General features: G+C 40.1%; 3 protein-coding genes across 3 annotated transcripts in view; 2 read left to right on the forward strand and 1 right to left on the reverse strand.

Moving 5' to 3' along the window:
- Window positions 1-1,923, forward strand: part of polh (polymerase (DNA directed), eta) — a 7,039-nt gene extending 5,116 nt beyond the window's left edge. The window contains exons 9-10 of the mRNA XM_044045360.1: window positions 28-200; window positions 755-1,923. Coding sequence (XP_043901295.1) covers window positions 28-200; window positions 755-1,649 — 1,068 coding nt within the window. The 3' untranslated portion in view covers window positions 1,650-1,923. The remainder of the gene's footprint in view (window positions 1-27; window positions 201-754) is intronic.
- Window positions 1,924-4,305: 2,382 nt separating this feature from the next.
- gtpbp2a (GTP binding protein 2a) lies at window positions 4,306-18,206 on the reverse strand. Its single transcript, XM_044045362.1, has 12 exons — window positions 17,772-18,206; window positions 15,455-15,481; window positions 14,973-15,157; window positions 14,091-14,199; window positions 13,794-13,991; window positions 13,539-13,713; window positions 9,096-9,315; window positions 8,878-9,013; window positions 8,404-8,462; window positions 8,131-8,302; window positions 7,621-7,785; window positions 4,306-7,211 (listed from the first exon to the last, which is right to left on the reverse strand). The coding sequence occupies exons 1-12, from the start codon at window positions 17,979-17,981 to the stop codon at window positions 7,029-7,031; spliced, it is 1,839 nt and encodes a 612-aa protein (XP_043901297.1). The 5' UTR covers window positions 17,982-18,206; the 3' UTR covers window positions 4,306-7,028.
- A 1,332-nt stretch (window positions 18,207-19,538) lies between these two features.
- Window positions 19,539-23,429, forward strand: LOC122781429 (otoraplin-like). Its single transcript, XM_044045068.1, has 4 exons — window positions 19,539-20,127; window positions 20,213-20,352; window positions 20,625-20,735; window positions 20,844-23,429. The coding sequence occupies exons 1-4, from the start codon at window positions 20,013-20,015 to the stop codon at window positions 20,865-20,867; spliced, it is 390 nt and encodes a 129-aa protein (XP_043901003.1). The 5' UTR covers window positions 19,539-20,012; the 3' UTR covers window positions 20,868-23,429.
- The last annotated feature ends 1,414 nt before the right edge of the window (window positions 23,430-24,843 follow it).

The following is a 24,843-nucleotide window of genomic DNA, read 5'->3' on the forward strand; positions in this document are numbered from 1 at the left end:
CCTTTTTTCATCCTCATCACATCCCAGAACGGCCGAGTGGCGAAGCTCTTGACAGTCGGCGTGCGTCAGCTTGGGGATAAGAGGCCAAGCAGCTTCTCCCGCTGTTGTGCTTTAGTTCGCTACGAAGCCAATAAGTTATCGAGTGACAGCTTTGCCATTATCAAGAGCCTCAACACAGCTGGAAACCATCAGGCTACATGGTATGCTATGTTGGAGTTTTTGAAGTGTGCTTGTATGAAGTACCGATGGCCCTGAGAACCACATGGCTGCCAGTGGGGACCCATGGAAAACTGATTAATTAAAGGCTCACCTTTAATTAAAATGCCACTTTTTCTTGCTGAGGAAAACTGGAATTTAAGTCACTTTGTAAAAACACTCATTTCTGATACCAAAGTCCTCGGAGAAAATCTGTGATTTTACATAATTGCACACGGGAGATGTTGACTTACTGCTCCAAGAGTAATAAGTTCAAATGTGTCATTTTAACGACTTGGGTGTCTGAAGTTCTTGGTACACATTTACTCGAGAGACACAAAGCCACCAAATGAGGCAGCAGTTCACGGTCTGTGTCCTTGGACAAGTGTGTAGGTTTTCCCTATGGACTTTGGTACAGGGAGTGAGTGGTGTAAGATCTGTCTAATGGGAAGATAAAATGGCAAACTGTCTTAAAACATCAACAACTTGTCTTTTGAGTCCCTGCGAGCAGCCATGTTTTAATATGTTAATTACACCCTTTTCTGCTTAACATTCTCAGGACTCCACCCCTCACCCTGCTACACCTGTCAGCCAGCAAATTCAGCGACGCCCCTTCAGCAAAAGGGATCGCTGGTTTCCTGTCCGGTGATGTCACTTCAACCCAGAGCCCGTTCGCCACCACTCAATCATCCACCCAGGCTCCACATGGAGAGAAGAATGACTCGGTGTGTAAAGAACCTGGCACCATCCAGTCCTTCTTTCAAAAGGCAGCTGATAAACAAAGAAAGAAGGTAGTGAAAGAAGAAGAAAAGGAGGATGAAGAAGATGCTGTCATCCCTGTGGAGAGTTCCTCCACCTTCCATAAAACATTCACGACTGATAGTCAGTCAGAGACGGATACCAACTGCTCAGCTTCCTCCATTAAAATGTCCTCACAATCTAAAATCAGCTCAACCAGCCCCTGTCCTGGCATTTCCTCTTTCTTCCAGAAAAAAAGTCATGAAAGAAATCTACAGGCTTCAACATCAAAACCAAAAACAGGACATGGATGTGGGTCTATCGGTAAAATAGATGTAAAAGAATGTGTTGATGTTCAGCCAGACTTGCAGGAAAAACTAACTGAGGAAGTGCACATTGATCCAGAGGAAACTCATCATCCTCCTCCTCCCAGTGAGGCCAGAGAAGACTTTGTAAACTGTGAACAGTGTGGCCAGGAAGTGTCGGTGTGGGAGATGCCTGAACACAACGACTATCATTTTGCTCTGGACCTCCAGAATTCACTTTCCTCCATCTCCTCCTCCTCAGTGTCTCCTCTCAGAGTGGCAGCGGCAGGCATGGCCCAGTCTATGCGGGGCAAAACCAAAACCAGAGGCCAATCAGGACCTCAACCGAAAAGACCTCGCTCCCAAGGCGGAAGTACGACCACCCTGGATTCTTTTTTCAAGAGAAAGTGAAGATGTGCTTTAGAAAAACGTTTAAAGAAATTGGCCCGAAAAGCCACGAGTCTCCCAAATGATTGCTGTTGGAAACATTTATTTTATAAGTACAAATGTATGTACAAATTAAAATTGATGTATACTTTGTTTTATACAGGACTGAAACTTTTCTATGAATCAATCAATCAGATGGTTGGTCCAATCACTTTTATCCCAAACCCCAAAATGAAGATGTCATCAAGCGTTTTGTTTCATCCACAAATAAATAAAAATATTTATTTTACTGTTAAAAGTTCCAGTTCAGCGCACAGTTCCATCTTGATTGCTCTCTGCAACCTGAATCAACTCATGCGCCAGTCAGCCAGTCATCATCTTGGGCCAGTAAATCAGAGAAGAAAAACAAGTGACCTCACCACTCCACTGATAGACAACATCAGGCTTTTCTCCAAGCCAGATCATGTAGAGCAGAACAGTTTGTCTTCGATATCATCCAGACTTTACAGCAGAAAAACTAGCATCACAGCACAGAACATCATGCCATAGCCTTAGTTTAAAACGTCTTTAGCAAACTTGCCCAGGTCAGCAAATGAGGGAGGCACCACCATTGTATTTAAACAGAATTAATTAGTCCAAAATGAGTTCTCCTGCACACTTCCACCTGTGCGTGTGTCCAGTTATAGAGAGAGCTGATTATATTAAGCTTTTATGAGGTCCGACCAAGCTGGCACTACTTAGAGGAACTGAATGTACCTGGATACCATGTGAATAATCCCATACAGCTGGTACATAATGACGAGTCTGCCAGCTCCCTCTGGTGGCCTCCAGTTGCAAAGAACCCCAGTGTAGTGAGGACTGAAAAATCCCAAAGCAGCGGTTCTTACCCAGCGTTAGGAGAGAAGATGGTGTTGACTTTGGTCTGCTGACAATCTGAGAAACAGAAGATGTTGATAATGCCCATTCATGTCTGACATTACACACATGTATTTTAAAGAGGGCAGAAAAATTATTATTCCTCACCTGATCTTCAATGGTGTTCCGCTTCTCAGTGAAGGTCAGAATGTATTCTGGCCTCTCGTATTTATTTATTCTTGTGGGGAAGGTGTCAGTGTTATTTTGACTCCTAGGAGTCATTTATAAAAATAATGACAATCATTAAAACATATTCAACACAGGATAGTTTCAATGCTCCACACAAGTCTGTTTCACTCAGGATAGTGTTTAGATCAAGTTGCCTGGCAACATTCCCACAATGAACACAGTTAATTATTAGAGAAACTTGCACCACTGTGCTAGTAAAACTGGACAGCTGCAGACAGGTTTGAGTAGAAATGAAATCACAAAGTGCCCATGAAAAGTTCCAGATATGAACAACAATGCTGAGAAGTTAAGGGATAAATACCAGGATTGTTAAGTTTAACTCAATTTCTGCTAACACTAAAGTCTTTCTAACATGAGGTAATAGACTTTAAGTGTAGGGCTGTGACTGATTGATCTGTTGATTATTTTGTACTTGTTAGGTCTGTAAAATATCAGAAAATGTCCATCAGTGTTTACCAAACCTGGAAATTATGTTCTTGAACCGTTTGGTCCACAAAGACAAATGACTCACTTTTAATGATTTGTTATGGTTTAAATAAACCACAAATATTCACATTTAAGAGGCTGAAAACACAACTAAATTACTCAATTATCAACTATAACCTAGCCGTGTTTAACTGTGACTTTAACACTGCTTTTTTTCTCTGTGAATGTAAACCAAATTTGAACAATGCAAAGCAACATAAAGAATTTAATTGAGCCTTGTGTCGTTACTTTAACATTATTAGATTTATTTTATAATCAACTTTAAAATTATTTTATTTATATTATAATTATTTAACTGGTATCTGTCAGAGGCACCTGAGGCTTAACTAAGCTAACTCTGCTAACATGCAGGGTAGCCGGTAAACGAGCAAAAAAAAAAAAACGCTCAAACATCGACTCCCGGTTGACATTTTCCAACAAAACAACGTCATAGTGAATAAATATAATTCTTACCGGGAGGAGATGGAGCTAACGGTGAACTAAATACACGATGAGACGACGAAAGAGCGATGTTCCTCACAGGTGTCACCGCCGGGAAGGCCTCTGGCGGCCATTTTGAGCACTTCATGGTCACTTTCACATGAGTCAGCAATATTGAAGTAGCCAAAAGCAGAGAACTTGATTAAAAGTTCAAACCCAGTGATAAATTATTAAGTGATTGTCATGTATGTATGTATAAAGTATGATTTAAAACGTGTTTTACAAATAACTACATTACAAATAATTACAAATATTTTTTTAGTTATAAAAAACAGCACGAGTAAGCAAATAAATGCATTTAATAAATCAAGTAATGTATTCAAAAATCAAGAATTCAAGTAATTTTTTGGCTTACCTATAAAAAGGTATCTCCAGTGACCCAGCTGTGGGTTATGACCCAGTTTCTGGGAGTTGTGGTCTCAAATAATTCTGATACTGAGAACGCATTCAAGATTCCTGTGACTTTCTGTCAGGCCAGCAGGTGTCACTCGTCTGTTTTCTAATAAACTCAAGGTACACAACAGGTATATGATATAGCATATTTGTTCATTGTTTATGGTCGTTAAGCTAAGGAGGTGACACAACAAGAAAAGACAAAATAAACATCTGCTAAGGCGACAAACTTGTATTCATGTACATCGTGACACACAAATTGGATCTGTACATAAATATTGCATTTCACCCGAAAGAAAATAATGAAAATATTACAATTTTTATAAAGGAAAACAGGTCTTAAATATAACCATGTGATTAAGAAGAATGCGACAGTGAAAAAAGGGCATTTGAGAGAATTGTAAAACGTCTAGAAATCTATAAAAACACTTCTCAGATGTGCTAAAAACACACTTTCAGCACCTGAAAGAACTCTTCATAAAGGCTAGAAAATGTTTTTGGTTGAAATGCTCTGAAAGTTGTTGTTTTTTTACACACAAACTTGGGGACGCGACAAAAACGGGACACACATTTCAGTCGTTAATCACAATTGTCTTAAAAAGATCAGAACAGCATGCAGTGAACAGAAAACAAATAAACATTCATTCTCAAAGTCATCCTCTAGACAAAACTTTTTCTGGAAATAGCACCAACTTTTTTAGTAATTTTTTTTAATTTACCCTACTTGCACTTATATGTTGTAAAATTTGGGGTGCAATGGAAAGCTACCGACAGGGAGGATTAACCCCATTAGGCACTGTGGTAAAACCCGGTCAAAGTTAGCGACATCAGTAACTTCAATTTGAGACAGTATCGAGTACCTCAAACATATTTGCTATCTAAAGCCTGGTTCAGACTGCCAGAAACATTGAAGAACAGGCTGTAAAGAGATGTTTGACACCAACGTCGTGTGAACAAAATGTGAGCTTAGCGGACTGATATTGATATCCATAGTGATATTGTGATTTTTGAGTTTCGGCAACGCGGATTGGTCAAATCGTCCAGTCTTTTCTGGCAGTCTGAACATAGCATAAGAAAGCTGCATCAGTACACAGCTTCACATTTGATAATACAAATCAAAAACACATCTGTTTGGGAGACAAGAAACCTCGCAACCAAGTCGGCGACACCAACATTGGCCGGAGAGTTCTTCGGTGACAGCGGAATCGCCGTCTTAATACACAATCGACATTGACCTGAGTAACTAAAGCACTTAAAAAAAGACAGGCTGCGGCGACATCATTACTATGTCAGTGCACCGCCCCACCCCAGAGGCATTGAACACACATTTTCCTCACAGAACAAAAAGAAAAAAGATACTGAAGTTATTAAGGTGATTGTGAATTTGCTTGGCAGGGTGACGTAATAAAAACTGGGGTTCGAGTTCTCGCTCTGCAAACCTCGCAACGCGGTCCTTCACCTCCATAAAGTGCCCCTTTTTCCAACAGCAACGCAGCTTTAAAAAGGTCCAGCGTGTAAGAATGAGTGAGTGACATCTCATGAATGCAGCAAACTGAGAACCTTCCTGAGCACATCGGAGAACTACGCTGGCACGTAAAAACTGCTGCCTGGTGGTCTTTACCTCATGTAACACTTAAAAAAGCTTATTCTACAACTATGAAAATTAAACTTTAATGCGATTTAACCCTTTTATAAGCACACTAATGGGTCGTTTATTCTATTTTTTTTCCATTTAAACATGCAAAAATGTTACACACTGGACCGTTAAGCGAGATAATTTAGCTAATATATATGACAAGATTTGTCTGAGAACCACAATAGCATCACGGTATGGGACGATATGTACAATTTCCCAGCACATTGCGATAAAAATCTCTCACGATGACTGCAGACTGCATCTTAGAAGCAAGACAAGTTTTCATATGGTCCCATACCTAAATGCATCTCACCGCATTTTCATCTCCCTAATATAAGCGATAACTAGTTAATGAATAAGAGGATATCATTCTTCTCCTGTCAGAGGCACGACGCTGGTAACAACAAACAAGCTCGTCTCACAACAGTCAACACAACAAGTGATACAAGAAGTCGCACCGGAAAGGTTCAGTGTGCAGGTTTTAGTGGCATCTAGTGGTGACAGTGCAGAAAAGACTGGTGAATGAGAATGTAAATAGACGCCACTAAATACGACACACTGGACCTTTCTTTTTTCTCATACTTAACGACTGAGTTTGTAAACAATAGTCAGCCACAGGTACAGTACATCAAACACTGGCAGTTTTGAGTTTCAGTGCAAACGTGTGCATTCAGGTGTAAACTGTGAAAGGCAGCACTTTAAACGTACGTCTGAGAAAGCATCCTGTGCAGTGCGATCGTGTGATCGAGCTGCATACTCGGTAATCACTTTGGTAGATGTCGCCGCCATGTGTTTTTTTGGGGGGGGCCGTTCATGTGCAGCATCTTTGTTTGTTTGCGAACAATAATGTTCATTAAATGTAAATATGCATTTGAACGGACGCTGTTGTGACGGGCGTCGATTGAGCGCGTCTCGTGATGTGACTCAGGCTAAAGCAGTAGTTCAAACAGGTGTTTTTTGCCTCCACGACAACAGCTCCACCTGGTTTAAAGACATCTGGCTTTTAGATGCTGCATGTGAACGACCCCTTAAAAGACGCGGCTGAATTGTTTTCTCTAGTCAGTGCTGTGAAAAACCTCAATTTCAGAATGCTAAAGGGTAAAAATATCAGCTTTAATTAAAAAAAAAAAACAACAACAAAGGTCCGAGGAGGACAGAGGTGGACGATGATGGTGACGACACCATTTTAGAAAAGGACGATTACAACCAAGGAACTCCTTTTTTTTTCGAAGCGAAGAGAGGCCATTTGGACAAAGAGCACCTCGTGTTGGAGTGGGACATTGTTTTTCTTTAAAGAAAAAGCTTTAGGCACCCTCATTCTCACTTTGCGATGCCTGGTGTGGACAGATGGGCTGCAGCTTGGTGACATGGCCGATACCTTTGGTCACGCCCTCTCTGAAGAGCACCTTGGCACCGACCTTCAGATACTCCGGCTGCTTGATGAACTTGAAGAGGACCACGGCTTTCTCTCCAGTCCTCAGCTCCTCCTGTGGTGGAACAAGAATAAAAGTAGATGTGACCATCATTTCCCATTAATTAACTACATCAGAGGTCAGTAATGGACTGAGGTCCTGAGGTCATAAAGAGAGGAATCGTGAAGTAACTTCATATGATCTCAAATGAGAAACTTTAGTTAATTAAAATAGGTGAAAGTTGTGCAATTTACAGTTGCATAATGACAATATCCTTTCCTTTCTTTCCTCGTTGTCTGTAGTTGAATATTAAAGCTGTCAAAAGATGACTTAATTATACACAGTTGTTGACTAAACACAGACTCTTAAAATATGAATTGCAGGGATTAATACGATGTTGACTTTTAACACTTTCTATAATAACATAAGGGAATGCTCTGTAGAGCTGTGAGCTCTCTCTCTCTCTCTCTCTCTCTGAACTCACCTTGCCATACACAGCTTCCACAGTGGCCGTCTGCCTGACGTTGCGTATGTGCACCGTGACCTGGAAACCCTTGTGGAAGGTCTTGGTGTGGAAGAGCAGCACAATCTCCGCCTCAAACTTCCAGCAGATGGTTGGATCCATCTCGGGACTCACCATCACCATGCCCTGTGAACGTAACACATTCTTTTAAAAAGGGTTTTTGAGTTGTGAAAATATGAGGAACTTTTGTTTGAAGGTCGACCAAAAGCTGATAGAGTAATATATATAACATAAATAAAAAAATATGTGTATATATATATATATATACACACACACATATATATATACACACACACATATATGTATATATATATACACATATATATATACACAAATATATATACACACATATATATATATATATATACATACATACATATATATATAATAACTTATGCTCCGTCCTACTAGCTTTAAATACAGGGACAGGCAAAGAGAGTAGAGAGAGAAAAATAAAATTTTTCCACACACCTTGCGTAGTAGTGACCGGTCGAAGTTGCCGAGGGCGAGCGTGGCAGCCTGACCCGCCCTCAGCACCCTGCATGCAGAGCGGTTCCTCTGGATGCTGCCGACGCTCAGCTCCTTGAACTGGCCTGAGTCAGTGGGCCCCACTACGAGATGATCTCCCTCTCGGCAAATGCCACTGCACAAGCAGAGAGAACAGTGCTTCAGACGGAATCCGCGGCAAAAACAAACACACAAATCGGTAAGTGATGATGATGATGATGAGTATTTTCAACTGACCTGTACAGAGTGCCTCCCACCACGGTCCCCACCTCTGGCACTGTGTAGATCTCATCCACCTGTAACGGAATGTACGCTACTGTTAAGACACAATTCTGTGACCGATGTGTGCATTACGACATCTAGTGGAGCCGCTTGTCCCCATTAACTTGTAGAACTTTTCAAAAAGGTTTAATAGAAACAAATTAAATGGATTTCTAAATTTTGGGCAACGTTTTGTGAATTTCTGTGCATTTTCAGCCCGACATGCCAAATAAGGAAGGACAAGAAGATGAAGAAAGAGGAGAAGTAGAAGAAGAAAAAAGGACAAACCATAATTCTATAAAGCCCAATTACTGTTGCCGGGACAAACCATGCTAAACACAAATTAGGGGAGCTTGCGTGGTGATGTTACTTCCAATACTTCGCTGGATTCCTCAACATTCACATTCATATTCACATTTCTTCTTCTTCTTCTTCTCACACCTACAGTACCTGAAATTCAGTTAGCTGTTGCATTAGCTCCTCTTGTGCCTTGCTGTTGCTCAGAGGCGGGATGATGTTGAAGAAGACTTTGAGGAAGTCCAGACTCTCTCCGGACACGCTGGACACGGTGAAGATGGGAGTGATGCTGTCAAGGAGAGCACGTAATGGGCGATTATTACACACACACATTAAATGACTACAGATGCACAGTATTAAGTGTCTCATACTTGGGCGACTGGGCAAACTGCTGCGCGGCGGTGACGGCGTCGTTCGTGCTCTCCACCACCATGGGCACCTTGTTGCAGCCCGGCTGTTTCAAGACGCGCTCCAGCTGCCGCACCGTGCGCTCCACGGTCGCCCGTGTGCACAGGTCCACCTTACTGACGACGATGAAGATGGGCACCTTCAGGGCCATGGCCAGCCCCAGATGCTCTCTCGTCGTTCCGGCTGAATGAAAGGGTGAGAGAGGGGGAAAATGGTTATTTCTGGGGATAAATTTGAGCAACCACAACGCAGTTCAGAGACGGGGAGAGTGAGAGAGAGAGAAGCTGTTATGATACAGGTGTTCTCCAAACACTCCAGTACCTACAATGCAAAGAAACCTAAATGCTTCTGATGAGAGGAGCTCACAACATTTCAACCAATATCTCTTTCATTTGTTGTCCAAGCATTGCACACACTGTAAGTCACCTGCCAAATTTGAAGCCTGTCAAGCCAACTGTTGGACAATTATACAACATTTGCATTTATAGATGGATGATAATAATTAGGGATGCAACGTTTCATCCGTTATTCGTCGGTATTTTGATTGTTTGAGTGGTTTTTCCTTAAAATCACAGTCTTAATGTGAATATTTGCAGTTTTATATGCTCTATATAGCAAAGAAATCCCTAAAACAAAAAGACATTTGAGAACATCTTTTTCGTGGTTGAGGAAACTCTGACAAACTGACAATTTCAGCGATTATTCAAGAAAATAATTGAAAATAAGAATTGATTAGGAAAATAATAGCTAGTTGCAGCCCTAATAATGATATTAATAATAATAATAATAATAATAATAATAACAGTAATAATTATAAGAAAAACACAAACACTATATTTGTAACATGCTGAGCACTTAACTACAGTAATTCTCTAGAAATCCTGCCTACAGTAGCTAGAAAGCATGAACCTCCTTGTATAAAAATAATGCAAGTAAGACTTAATTAGATCAAATAAGAAAAAAAGGAGACAGAAAAATTCATTTGTGTACAAACACAGTGGCTGCTCTCAGTCTGCAGTTAAAGACTGGTGTGACCAAAGATAGCGTGACTTATCTTTACAGCGGCAATTAAATAGGCAAGTCTGAGGGCGACGACGCTGTATCTGCAAACTGATAAGAGCGGATAGAATTTACCATGACGTCTTTTTGTTATGACATGAAGAAAGAAAGAAAGAAAGAAGGTCATGATTTATCGACCATGTCATGTGTAGTAATTATGTCACACTAGGCTTCAGCTGTCCAGAAAGCCAAATTACAATTTTAGTCCATGCTGGAAACAGTGTACGAGATCAAGTGGACTGATCCACCACACATTTAAATAAAGGTTGACTTGACGGCGACTCAAAATACCCTGACCCCCTCACCAGCTGAGCTGCGGATTGTTTTGCTTGCCGTGTTATTCTCGGTGTATCCATGGCAACCATGGAGAGTGTAATAAAACAAACAAAAGTCAAAGTCAGTGTGATCACCGCGGAAGTGGGAGCTTCAAAATGTCAACTCGATAACCACAGAGTTATGTGATGATGATACGAGGCGGTAAACTTGTTTGTGTCACAGTCACAACTTAAGACGAGGCCAGTGTGTTACCACAGATTTAGCTCAGATTCTTTACACCGTTTCATAATTTAAGACTAGCTCTAAGGTTGCAGAACCGATGTCCTCTTTCTTTCTGGCTGTTACGTAGCTGGGGGGGTGATCCCCACTCTTGACCCCATTTACACCCCCGTGTGTGTGTCCGTATTTAACACACAGACACACACAAAGAAAAAAAGCAGCACTGCCACAAAAATGGAAATTCCTCAGGAAAACAATAACAAGGAATTGAAAGACTCACTTTCTCGCTGAGGCTACAGAACTCCAAATATGAGGAAACGTGGGAAGTGTGGAAAATGTACATTTCCTCAAGGTGTCGCTCCTTTGTGGGATTTGTGCCCAAACTCTGGACTTTGGCCAGACTTCTTTTTGTTCTACATTAATTTGCTTGCCTGTACACATATTTCTTTTCTTTCTTTCCATGTTTATGTTCAATTCCTGTTCTGTGATTATACTGCATCTGATTTTAGATACTGATTTTATTGTGTATGAATATGATACTGCCTTTATAAAAGCTGGGTGGAGGCTGTGCAGATGACTGAAGGAGGTCAGTGGTCGTCTCGAAAATCTATTTTAAAATGTCCTATGAGCAATAAAGTTTTGTTTTGATTTCATCATATCGATATACCTCAATCGGAAATCATGGCTCAAGTTCCTGCATGAATAATTTAGATACCTTTAGTGGTAATAGTGTATAAAAATAGCTCCAATAAAATATTTCCTTAACACAAGACTTATGTCCGAGTGTCTATCGGACCATAAATTTACAGTAAGGCTGCAGGATATTGGATTTAAATGATGGTGTTATACAGTTTAGATCATGATGTTAGGGCTGCAACCACTACTACATGAAATGGCAACTATTTTGATAACTGATTCATCTCTTTTTTTAAATAATTAGAACAAGTTTTCTGGTTTTTCAGCTTCTCTTTTGTGAATATTTTCAGTTTCCTTTGCACCTGATAACAGAAATCATTCAAACGGAATAACTGGACAAGATAAAAAACATTTGATCGTGTGTCATCTGCATAGAAAAGAACATTAATGAACGTAATTTTGTTGCCACCAAATGAACTGCTGCTTAGACGATATATGACGCAGCCATAAATGATCACAGCTGATGTAATTTGTGTAGGGTTATGAGCTGAACTGCTACGGAGATATTCCAGAGATTGCCAGAGATATTCACCTAATATAAATAGAATAGCGCTAAAAGAATTACTCGATTATTAATTGATCAATAAATGAATCGTCAACTATTTTGATAATCGATTCACCGGTTTGAAGCTTTTTTCATGAGTAAAACAAACATTACTGGTTGTTTCAGCGTCTTAAATGTGAATATTTTCTTAATTTCTTTGCTCCATATAACAAAGAAATCATTAAGACTGAATCAAAAACAAGACATTTGAGAACATCATGATTTCCAGGTTTGACAAACACCGATCAACATTTTTCAACATTTTATGGACCAAACGATTTCTCGATAAATCAAGAAAATAATCGACATATTAATCAATTTCTCCACACCGCATACAAAATGCTAAAATAGCTCTAAAAATATAATATTTATGTTTTTCATGTATTCCGATTAAGCTGAGACACTAAAACGAGTGTGAAAGGTGTCATTTTTATGTAATATCGCCGTCAGAAAGTCAATATCATTATCAACAGATCGTTTCTCTGTCTATTTTTACTGGGAACAACTGAAAACTAGACCAGGCGCCAACATTTTTAAATAGACACGGCTGTCGGGTGCATCTCGCGTACGGTACAGTGTGAATCGCTCAAATGTGTTAATATGAGAGGTGAAATAAAGGCACGACAGAACACAGCAGTGACGCACACAGACACACACATACACACCACACTGCATTGCATTGTTATTATAAAAGGTCCGGTGTAGTGAATGCACAGACTGCTCTGGTACAGATCTTTTAGTATAATAAGCTTTTCAAGTATAAAACCTAAAACTAGACAATGGCTGAGAGGCAGCCACTCAGTTTCCCACTGTTTTGAAAACACTTAAAAAAGGTGAATTATGTTCCTTGGAGAGACACAACAACGCTGGGTAAAACATAACGGCCTTGGTGAGGTAATAGGAGATTTATACTTTGACCTACTTCATTCAAAATAGCCACAGGTGCTCTGTGGGGCATGACCTCAGGTGATGATTTTCTGCAAAGTTAGCACTTTGTGGACACTTAAAGCAGCTTCCTGAACCATTTGTAAGCTTCAGCTTCACCAAACCTGCACGAGATGCAGCGACAGACCCTTGACAGCAGGGTCAGAGGACTTTGACGTGAATGGATGGTATTTGACATATTTTGGGACTAGTAGTGGCAGGCAGTGAAGAAGAGGAGGAGGAGGAGGCTCGTTACATAAGATATCAGATATCATGTTTGCACAGTGATCAGCCACCGTTGGCGAAATCCACTACTACATGTGGCAGGGCGGGGGGAGGTGTGGTGTACACAAACATAGCCTTGCAGTCAGACTGGTCCTGCGAGTGTCGATTACCTGCGAATGTCCTTGTGAGCCAACCTAGTCAGCAAACTTGACATGTTCATAGATAGACAGTCAAGTCAGTACGTTTAACATGACGTTTAAAATGCTACCAACTAGCCGCCAGACAAATTTGCTTTGGCCTGTGACGTAAAAAGTTCAACCACAAATCGCCCATTTTAACACCTCATATAATAAATCGATTCCTGTATACTAGGACAAGGACAGAGGTCCAAAAAAATGACGTAGCACAATCGTAGCGCGACCTAACTGTGCATGGAAAGGAGTCCAAATATGCGTTTACTCACCAATGCCAGTGCTGGCGCTCACGACGAGCATGGCAAAATCCGGACAGTAGCTGGTGAGGCCAAAAATGGTGGTCTTCAGGTACTTGTGGTGACCTGCCAGATCAATGAACGTGATCATTTTGGAGGCGCTCTCACAAATCTCCTCCGCCGTCCGAGACTCGCTGTAATTCACAACCTGAGAAGAGAAGCACGAGACTTACACGACATTAAAAAAACAAGTATAAAAAATAAATAACAATTCTGATCTTTTCTCACCTCGCCTCTGCTGTTAAAGCCGAGGATCTCAAAGCTGATGCTCGAAGTACGACCGGTCTGGATCTCGTGGAGGTGCCTGAAGAGGTTGAGCCTCGCTCTCCCCCGACCATTGTCCAGTTCGCCCTGCGTCAATACACCCAGTAGGGTGGACTTTCCAGAGTCCACATTACCCAGCACGGCGACTCGCAGGTCCAAGAACTGAAGGAGAAAACACAAATGGAAGAAACGTATTGGGAATTTTTGATAAAACAACCAATTGGGGGTGGATAAAAGAACAACTTCAGTAGCCTCACTGACCTGCTGGTCATCCGGCACCTTACGGACAAGAACCTCAGCAATCTTACGCGGTACGTCAGTGTCGTAATCCACTTCTTGCTCTTGGAGAACAGTGATGTCAGCTCCAACTCTGTCAAATAACACGTGCTATTTAAATCATGTACATTTCCACTTATAAGGAATTAAATGTTATTTTTTGTGGTGAGATAATGTCAATATACTATTATTTGAGGTACTTCAGTGTGGTTGTATGAGGTGCTGACCCTGTGAGATTTTCCAAATAGAAACTGACGCTTGCACCAAAGTCCACAGAGAAAATAAGCGTTTTAGCTCAGGAGACACAGGAACTGCTCGTCTCCTGCTGCCATGATTTATAACCTTGTGTGGGGGTGGAGTGGCTCAGTGGTTTAAGACCGGTACCCTAAGTGCGAAAAACATCATGGTCGCAATGGTCGCAAGTTCGATTCCACCCCTCGCTGACTGTACTCTATTCCATTGTAAGTCGCTTTGGATAAAAGCGTCTGCTAAATGACATGTAATGTGTTACTTTGGTAAACGTGAATGAGGCACTTTAAACACCAGAGTCACAAAATTACACATTTTAACTTACTGGTGGAAGCAGCAGTGGACCAAAAGGTCCTGCGCATAGGGATGTAAAATCAATGATTTTCTCTATGGGCTTTGGTGTAGAGAGTAAGCGATTAACAAAGCGACACAAACTTCAGTTTGCGGACATAAAGGACAACCTAACAGAGATATAATGCAGGGAAAATGGTCTAAAAAGAGAAAAAAGACTTGTTAGGTGGGCAAGTAGTGTGAGTACCTCATACAACAACACTTAAAAAAAACCTGAAACATCCTTTCTAATAGTTACTACAATAAAAACTATGATTCTCCACTCACTTCTCTGCCAGCCGATGTAGCGTCTTCAGTGAAGCCCTCATCTCGTCCTCCGATAGTCCGACCAGCATGCCATTGTCCTCGACGCCGATTTGATAGACGGCTTCCCCTCGACCCTCCTGCAGTCGCCATTTCATTTGTGTCGCCAAATGTTCAAAGCGATAGTGTGTGGGGTTCACCAGCTTGAGCTGGACGAGGGAGAGGGTTTCACATAAACCTCAAGTTAGTGAACTGGACCTGAGGTTATTTTAAAAGGATTACTGTAAGAGTGAGACAGTAAAAATTGTAAATAAAGTCTGTGTTGATGTTGCGTGAGGAATCAGCTGTCCAGATACTAAAAGTACTCTGGCTAATCCACTGTGGTGTTGGTTTTCCTTGGCAGATCAAATGACTTAACGCTGGAATTTACTGTATTGATGATTTGACCCATAGCTGTAACATGCAATGAATATATTTTGAGGCACGGTGGCTGACAGGTGGCTTACCTTGTACTCTACATTTCCCTCCTCATTCTAAGAGACAGAGAAAGGGAGAAACAAAAGGACAACAGCTGTCAGTGTGTAGAGAAGTCGAAACAACAGGCTATTGATTTGTTTAAAGACACAAAGAAGAGCAGTCTGACTGAATGGGCAGCCAGTGAAACACTGTGAATAGATGGTGACTGGAGTGCAGTGCAAACTGTGTACACGCTCAGCCAACCCTTACTAAACACTTACTTAATGTGTTATAAGGAAATTGTTTCCTAGTCAATCAATAGATATATATTTAATGGTCATCGTTCCTGAATGGGACATAAATATTTTTGAATGGATTCTAACAGAGTAAAACAGCTTACATGGTGGGGATCAGGTTAAACAAGTGCAGCCGTGGAATATGTTCAGACATGTCCCTCAACGCTGAATTTCTGAGTGATGTGACCTCACACATGTCACAATAAAAAAACATTTAAGATAAATTCAAATAACTGAGGATTGATTTAACGTTCAAGAAACCATCTGAGGTTAAACATTCACGGCAATAATTAAATCTCCAACTGTGTCCATGTAAATGTATTTATACTTCTACTTGAAGTATAAATATTACATAAATAATATATATATATTGTTCAACTGAAGAACAATACATTATGCTGGGGAGGACTAAGGCCACGGGACATGTTGAGACATGTCCACAGTCAAGACACTGGACAGTTTCTGACCACAACTGTGCTTTGAGGAAGCTAATAGACAAAATCAGACAAAATCAAACAAAACATTATCACAATAAAAATATTGAATAATTAAAGTAAAGTAAATTTGTTTTTGCTCATAAGTGAAAGAAGAAATATTTGAGTGTCTTTTTCAAGAATTAATACAAGTTTTCTGATTGGTTAGCTTCCTAAATGTGAATATTTTCTGCTTACTTTTATCCATTTTACAAATCGTTGAAGCTGAATCATTTTGGGTTGTGGACAAAACGAGACATTTGAGAACATTATCATTATCAGGTTTGGGAAACACCGATCAATATTTTCTGACATTTTATGGACCAAACAACTACTACTTGAAAATAATCATTAGTTGCAGCTCTATTTCCCATATAGGTCTTCAACTGTTACCAAAATACGAATCTATTCATTAAAAAACAATCAGGAACTATTTTGATTATTGGTTAATCAGCAAACGTGTTTTGTTTCCATATAAATATTGTCATTCTGCCACAAGATAATACATTTTAAAATAAACAAAACAAATGTTCATTTGCAACTCTACCCAAAAACACAACTGAACTGCTTCTCTGTTGCTAACAGCTAGCTGCTAACGTGTCACTTAAAGTTTGGCTTCGTACTGTAAAACTGCACTTAGCATCAGATATTGTTGTTAATAATCATGACGCGAGTACTTTGTCATTCATTTTCCGCTGCCATGGCAACGAGCTACGTGTCACCTACGAGTCGAGACACAATAGCAACAACTACTCTACTGCGCGCACACACACACGCACAGTTACTGAGGTCAAGCTAACAGATTTAGAGTGCCCCCGTACTGTGGGTATTTTGGTAAATTCACTGGCTCGTTTCAGCCACGTACAGCCAAAACAACATCCGGTTTTCAGAATAAAACTTCAACACTGCACGAATGATTAACTTGAGGGGTTTAAAATGTATGTAAAATACATACATTTAAAAATCCCACAGTGTTACTGTATGGATTGTTTATGAAAAAAAAACCTACACATTAATTTATCTTTGCAATGGTTGCAAGGGCAACGGCATTGCACACAAGTTTTTTTTGTTTTGTTTTGATCAAAAAGCAAAAAAATGTGAACGTGCCTGTTGAACAATGCTTGTCTTGTCATCTGTACAATAGACCTTCAAGTGCCGTTCATTTGTGCTCTCCAATTTTTCCAATCTTTGAGAATATTTTGACAGTTTTTCACCAAGGCTGCTCAAAACGTTTAAAGAAGCCATAGTGCACCTGTTGCCTTATCGAACTGCAGGTGGGAATTATACAGCAACTCAAAGATCGGACACATACACCACTTTAAAGGACAATTAACCGACTTTAAAGTGAAAACGTCCTCTGAAGAGAATCCGCACGGTAACACGTTGAGTCAGCAGTGACGTATTATTCTGAAAACCGGATGTTGGTAACCCTTGATTGTCACCATACTACGCCCGTAATGCCTACAATAGGATGGCACTCTAGATTTAGAGGAGGCGCTTTTGACAACAGATATGCCTTTTACTAAGTGGAAATTGACATTAAAGCGTATTGCTGAGTAAGTAAATGTACTAAACTTGGGCCAAATTGGCGTCCTTACCTCTGGAGGTAGATACGGAGCGTTGTTGCTCGGTTTTAAGTTGAAAGAGAGCAGGGACTTAGAGCTCCTCTTGTTCTTCTTAGATGAGGACTTTTTGAGGGGTACGCTGTGCCACTTCGTCGGCCTGCTGCTGTTGGACGGGACGGCTGAAGAAGATCCAGGGTTGCGTCCATTTCCTGAGTCAAATAAGTCCGATACCCGCGCATCCATCGACTTCCCCCGGCCACCCGAACTTGTTAGCTCTGCCACTACCTAGCTAAACACGGAGCGCAAACTGTTAAAAAAAAGCCGTATAAAATGAGTTTTCATGTGTGTGTTCGCGTAGATTTACACTCATTAAAAATAAAAAACAACAACACAGAGCAATGGGAAACTCCAACAATAACACCAACGTCCGCCGCAGGGGGTGTTATGCCTTAGAAGTGCCTACGTCACAGCTCCAAATGTCAAGTTGTGCTCGATTCTTTCAACCGCAGAGCGCAAAAGAGCGGTTCTCTTTTTCCGGAAGGTGTAAGTGGGTTGGAACACCGCCCGCTTGGTCTTATTAGGTAGGGACATCGCGCGCACCCAAACTTGCACCGTTTTGTTTTGCATTTCCTTGCATCAGACGAAAGAGGAAATGATGATTTATTTAAAAAGACTTTGGAACTCTTATTGTAGTTGTCAAAAAAAATGATGCAAGAAGATGTAATCACGTGTTTCGTATATATGAATATTTACTTATTTTGCTTAATACTTTAATGTTTATTCAGTGTTTTTCTACTTTTATACAATATATGTTTTAATTTGTATGTTTTTATACCATAATATCCCTCTTTTCATAACTATTGTCAACTTATCGCTGTTCTTATTTTTTCAGTTCTAATCTTTATTTTATATATTTATATATATATACCTACATAAGTAAGTCATAATTATGATAGTAAGTTGTAGTTATGAGAAAGAAGCTCATTATTATGATTTAGTATCTAATTTTTAGGACTTGGTGTAATAATTAAGACTTAGTTTCTCATTATTATGACTTCTCATTATGATTTTCCACTAATATGCTGCTCAATAATTAAGTCATCCATTGGAATGTCAATGTTATAAATCACATATAAATAAATAAATAATTCTTATTATTACAATACCACATTATGTTGCCTATAAATAAGTAAATAAACCCACTTATTTTCCAGTGATTTGTTTAATTAGATAAAAACAACCACAAGCTCTTGTGTGGTGCAATCCCCTGAAATGTCTCAGTGAGTGGACAGTGATGTGGTTGTTGAACCTATGACTCATACAGTATCGATCCAAACTGTATTGACCGCTCCGGGTGGTTAAGAGGACACATGGGGGTGTGTGATCTGAGATCTTCTTTTTACGGCTTCTGGTGACCCTTAGGGGTCGCCACAGTTGATGATAATCTGCCTCCATCTTGTCCCATCAACTGTCCTCATATAGAAAAGTAGAAATACTCCCAAAACTTAGTCTCATCCTTTTTCATCAGAACCAAAAGTTCTCCACCCAACTGCTTTCACGTGTCCTCAGTTGTCTTTACTTCTCCCCACTCCTCATCTTCTTTAATCCCCCTGGAGTACTGTCCACTGAGAGGTGGAATGCTGCCCTCCACAGTTCAAAGTTCTTCATCACAGTCCAAACTCTTCACTTCACAAGTTCCTGCTTTACGCAGTAACCCACACGTTCAGATCAGAGGAAGGTGAGAGGGCAGGAATCCGCCTGGCTAGTGGGAACGCAAAATGTGAAATTGTGCTTGTGTGTGTGGAATTCATTGGAATCGCCCTAAAACTCGGTCACATTGTAATCTTCGCAGGTCCTGATGTGCCAACCATGTTTGATGAGTTTTCATGCATGGCAAGTTCCCCTCAAAAGTGTGAGTAAGTTGACTTTAATAAATGGTTTAGTTACACTTATGGGAGCCTTAACTCTATTCCTACATTGGGATTTGCTCTTTTACCGAAGTTTACCAAAGAATCGGCTTGTTTCTGTAAAGAGACAGAATAAGTTGAACAAAAACAAAAACCAAGAAGAGAAAAAGTTGCTCAACTGCCCCTGAAGGGAAATGAAATACTTTCAGAATGTGGCATTCCTGAAACTCTGCAGTGATTGGCTGTGATGTCGAGGTTGAGCCCATCCAGTCCTGCCCCTCGCAGTGTTTAGAGAGATCTTTTATAGCCTTAGGTTCTTTAAAAGTGTCAACATTCACATCTGCACACGGACACATACGACGCCGTCATGATTTGTCCTCTGGTGTTTGTCCTCTGCGTGGGACTGCTGCAGCACACGGCAAGGGCCGTCGTCATGGATAAACTAGCAGACTACAAGATGTGTGGCGACGAAGAATGCTCAAGTAAGTCACGGGCATGCAAACTGTGTGAAGCGTGAAGAATGTGCTTATCTATTTTTTAAAAAGTTTTTTTTCTGTGCTTCACCAGCGACCCTGTCCATGGCCACGGCCACAGATGACTTCATCGCCCCCGACTGCCGATTCCTCAACATCAAGAAGGGTCAGACGGTTTATGTGTATTCTAAACTCGTGCCAGAGGAGGGCGCCGGAGTCTTCTGGTTTGGCAGTGTAAGTGCACACTTGTTATTCTGCAGCAGCAGCAGCAGCAGCTGGGACAAACAGATGTGCCATCCGTTTTCTGGCCAAACACAAAATGTCACGACAGACATTTGGTTTAATAATAATAGATTTTTTTTTTTTTTAAATGAGCAAGCGTTTTAAATGATGCCCCCGGTTTGGCCTGTGAGAGCTTGAACTGAATGTGTGTGTGTGTGTGTGTGGCATATACAATGTGATGCATGTTAATTTGTGAGAGAGGCCTTGTTATTTTGCACTGGCAGGTTTACAGTGAGCGCTACGTGGACCAGATGGGCAGGACCGGATACTTCCCTGCGACTGTGGTGACGGAGAAACTCCAGTTTGCAATGAGCACAGTTACAACCGCGACAACTGTGCGTACTTTTGTGTCTTTCTTTGAAAAATCTTGTATTATTTAACATTTAAATTCTCTTTCCATTTTACGTGACATTAATTCAACCGCATTTATTTGTGTCTTTCAGGCGGGGGACTTTGTCTGTGATTAAGTCCTCACAGACCAAAGCTTTATTTCGTTGTCTCCCACTGGAATGAAAACTTGGACACCGTCTTTCTTGTCTTAACCCTTTAACACTTAAGTCTGAAAATGTCCGTCTGGACTTTGTTTTTTGCTTATTTTAACCATAAAAGGATCAGAAAATGTCCTTTGAGTAAGTGCTTTTGACCCTTTTTCCCAAATAACTCTCAATATCTGGCAGTTGTTTACAATTGACTGCATGTTAAAATAGTGAATTAACAATTTAAAATGAAGAAAAATGGTTTTATTGAGACAAAACCCTGTAGCTGTGTTAGGGAGGGTGCACGAGACAAGAGGCACGATGAAAGATTCAAGAGTATTTATTGTTTTCTCTTGAAGGACAAAACAAGGCAAAATCAAAATTACTTCTTCTTAGAAATAGAAAATAAACTAGACTATACTTGGCAATAGAGCTACTTAACAAAAGGTTTGGACGCTGACGTGTTCTCTTGGAAGCATAAACGACGCACTGGCACATGACAGAGGGACAGGGGACACTATATAGGGGACGGAGAAACAACGCGACAGGAAGACATGGACGTTTACCAAAATAAAAGGAAGTAAAAATCCAACCCAGCACCAAAAGTGACATGAACTTAACGCGACTTTAAACATAAACTAACACAAGAAGTGACTGAACAGCACGAAACACTAACAGATCTGACGCCTCGTCACAAGCTGTATACGAACATCAGATTTTGCACGTTAAATTTGGCAACAAAGACGCTGATTTGCCGACTTCCTGCGCGTGAAATAACCGCAATACGTTGGCTTTGACGTGCAACTTCTCAATTTTTACAATTGCACAATCCGTTGCGTAATTACAGAAGTGAAAAGTCATCAGTCAAACATGTCATCTGCGATACACTTGGTGTTAAAGGGTTATAAAAGGGACATTTTGCTCAATAAACATTGTTTTTCCACATCAATACAAAACATAGACGACTGAAAATGTGCTTAATTGACTTTTCGCGGTTGGACATTTCTATTTTATGCAATATATATTCACCATATCAGCTTTAATATCAAGAGACGAGAGCTGAATTTTCTGTGGTAAATCCTCTCCTGTTGGAAACATATTACCAAACTCCATTTGTAACGCTGATAACGTCTGTTTTATTGCCGTGTCAAGGTTTCTCGACGCTGTTTGTCAAATAAAGCCAGACACAGAGAGTTATGATTCATTCTAAACACCAGGGAAATAACTCCACTGCTTATCTTTTTCTTTTTTCCTTTTTTTTTGTTAAAATAAGCTTAATCTTTAGGGGGAAAAAAACTAACAGCACAATAGCACATTTGCTTTATGAAATGTATTCAATGCAATTAGTCGTGTAAGACGATTATAAGCAGCACAAGGGATTTCATTAAAATATGCTGTGGCTAATTAATGTGACTCAATTGCCCCTCTCTTGTGCACCCATTCATGAACGGTAAATCTAATGACATTAAAGGTCCACTGTGTAACATTTTAGTTTGTTTTTTAAATTAAATTCAATACAGTAACTCATAATTATGTTTGGATAAAGTCTAATTGCTCTGCTTTTAGTTGAATAAGCCTTTTGTATGTGTTTAACCTGTTCAGCTCATTTCAGCTCTGACCACATTTTCAGAGAAAAACCGCCTATAAGACATAAACCCAGAGTAAATGAAGAATTGCTCCACATATGCATGTTCTTGGTGTCTAAGGACATCTGGGAACCTCAGAGGATGTATAATCAGTGGTCTAAAAAGTGTGACAAAAGTGGATCATTTTGTCTTCAAATGGAATAGTTTTATCATACTAAACATATTCTTAGTGAAAAAATACAGAAAAAAAAGGAAAAAAGTAACAAATATGGAATAAAAATATGCCAATTTGAAGAAAAAAAAATGAATGAACCCTTGCACATTTAAAATAAGTAGCAGTGGCAGCAGAGTCATTACTCATTTTGACGTCCCATCCCATGATATTCCAACTCTTATGAAAGTGAGGACAATAATTATTCTTTGAGGCTAAACACATTAGTCAATAAAACAACAAATAAACTGTTTCTTTAAAACAGTTGAGATAGGGATTACAGCAGCATAAAAATAATAAACCTGAGGGAGACTTTCTTTTGTGAGAGTCTTTATTTAACTTTATTGGTACGATTTCTTCTTCAACCATGAAACTAAAATGATACGCAGCACAAAAAACGCTCAGTTTTCAGAATTCTCCAGGTTTTTCTTTTTGTTAGTCAGCGTTGATGCTTAACCTATTTCTTTTGAATACCACATGACAACTAATCTAATTCAAATAAAAACAAGCATTTTGGTTTTTTTTGTTGTTTAGATCAATACTACTGTGGTTTTGCTAAAAGCTTGGTTGGATGGCTCTTGTTGCCTTTGAAATCTGTCGAAGTATTCAAGGCCAGTCCTTCAGAGGACTCACGGATGCTCTTCATTTTCATAATGAGACCTTTGAGGCTTTGATTTCAAGCTACTTCACGTGTATTTTCCCACATGAAGTGCCATTATTGTGTATGTAGTGCATAATAAATTTTGCATATTTCCATTTGTCAGTCTGATATGATTGTATTTTCCACACACACACACACACACACACATACGCAGCTTTTCAAAGGACTGTTATGATTAAATAGAGCCTGACATGTCTGTTTTTGTTAAAGCTCTTTCTAGAAGAGTTAAATCTCTTTTTGATTGGTTCTGACTCATCAGGAGTTTCTTGTCTGTATGATTACAGCCCTCACCCAAACACAGCGCTTAATATAGCATCTCAATCAAAATGTTGCCCACTTAAAACGGTGGATTAGACAAAGCGACGTTTCGTTTTGATCAAGGACGACTCCGAGCACAAAGATTTGATTCCATAGCTCCGCCGTGTTTCAGAGGGATTCTTAAAGGGATCGTTCTGTTCTTTTTTTAAAGTGTGGTTGTTTGAGGCTGGGACGTGTTAAATTAAATCCTCACCTAATAAAATCTACTGCTTTAGTCTAAAAGGGGGATTTTGTGCCACTTTTCTGGCTGGGAAATACAGTTTTGAAATCCTGCACCAAACCCCATAGAGAAAATCAACGATTTTAGCTCGGGGACACACGGGGGCTTGTGGTGTACTGTTGCCTTGTTTGGTAAGTTTGTATCAATTTGGTAAATGTGGACAAAGGATTTTCAAGCAGAGAAACTTACAAAACACATTTGAACTAACTGATGGAGGTGGCAGTGGATCAACAACTCCTGCGTGCCATGGTGTAAAATCGCTGATTTTCCTCTATGGACTTTGGTGCAGGGAGTGTGTGATTTAGAAAATGACACAAACCCCACTCTCCTGTTGGAATAGGTTGGCTAATGGCCGAGCTAAAGCAATACAAATAGTGTTAAGATAATAGAGAAGCTTTTATAAGGTGAACATTTTGTTAAATGGCTGGAATTTTCCCTCTGTCCTTGCCGACGGCCACGTTATCCATGCGAGCGAGTGTCCGGGTCCCAGGATATTATCTCATGGAAACGGCTTCACCCTTGACAAAGTCAGCATTATGTGAACTATCCCTTTAACATGTCTGCCGCATGCACTGCCTCCACAATCACGTAACTGTCATTAGCTTGTTGTTGGGTTTTTTTTTTTTCCGCCTGAGGCATTCTCAGAAAGGCAAAGGCGCGGCTGATCGGTTTAGGTAAACGCAGTCGTCGCATGTTACGATCAATCACCTGTGATCAATACAAACCTGTTTCACACGTGGATGTCCGCCATTCACTGACACTCGGGGAGACAAAAAACAAACCAAACAAAACAAACTGGGGCACGTCTGAGAGGAAGAAAAAAATCACTCTGTCTGGTGGAGTCATGTTAATCGAATTAGCATCGTTACACAGAATATTTACATGCGAGCTGTAATTCTGTCGTTAATAAACAGTTTTATCAATGTGTGTGTGTGTGTGTCTGTGTGTAAATTAATAGGCCAAAATCAACC

The sequence above is a fragment of the Solea senegalensis genome, linkage group LG15 (genome assembly GCF_019176455.1).
Source record: "Solea senegalensis isolate Sse05_10M linkage group LG15, IFAPA_SoseM_1, whole genome shotgun sequence".
Classification (NCBI taxonomy): Eukaryota; Metazoa; Chordata; class Actinopteri; order Pleuronectiformes; family Soleidae; genus Solea; species Solea senegalensis.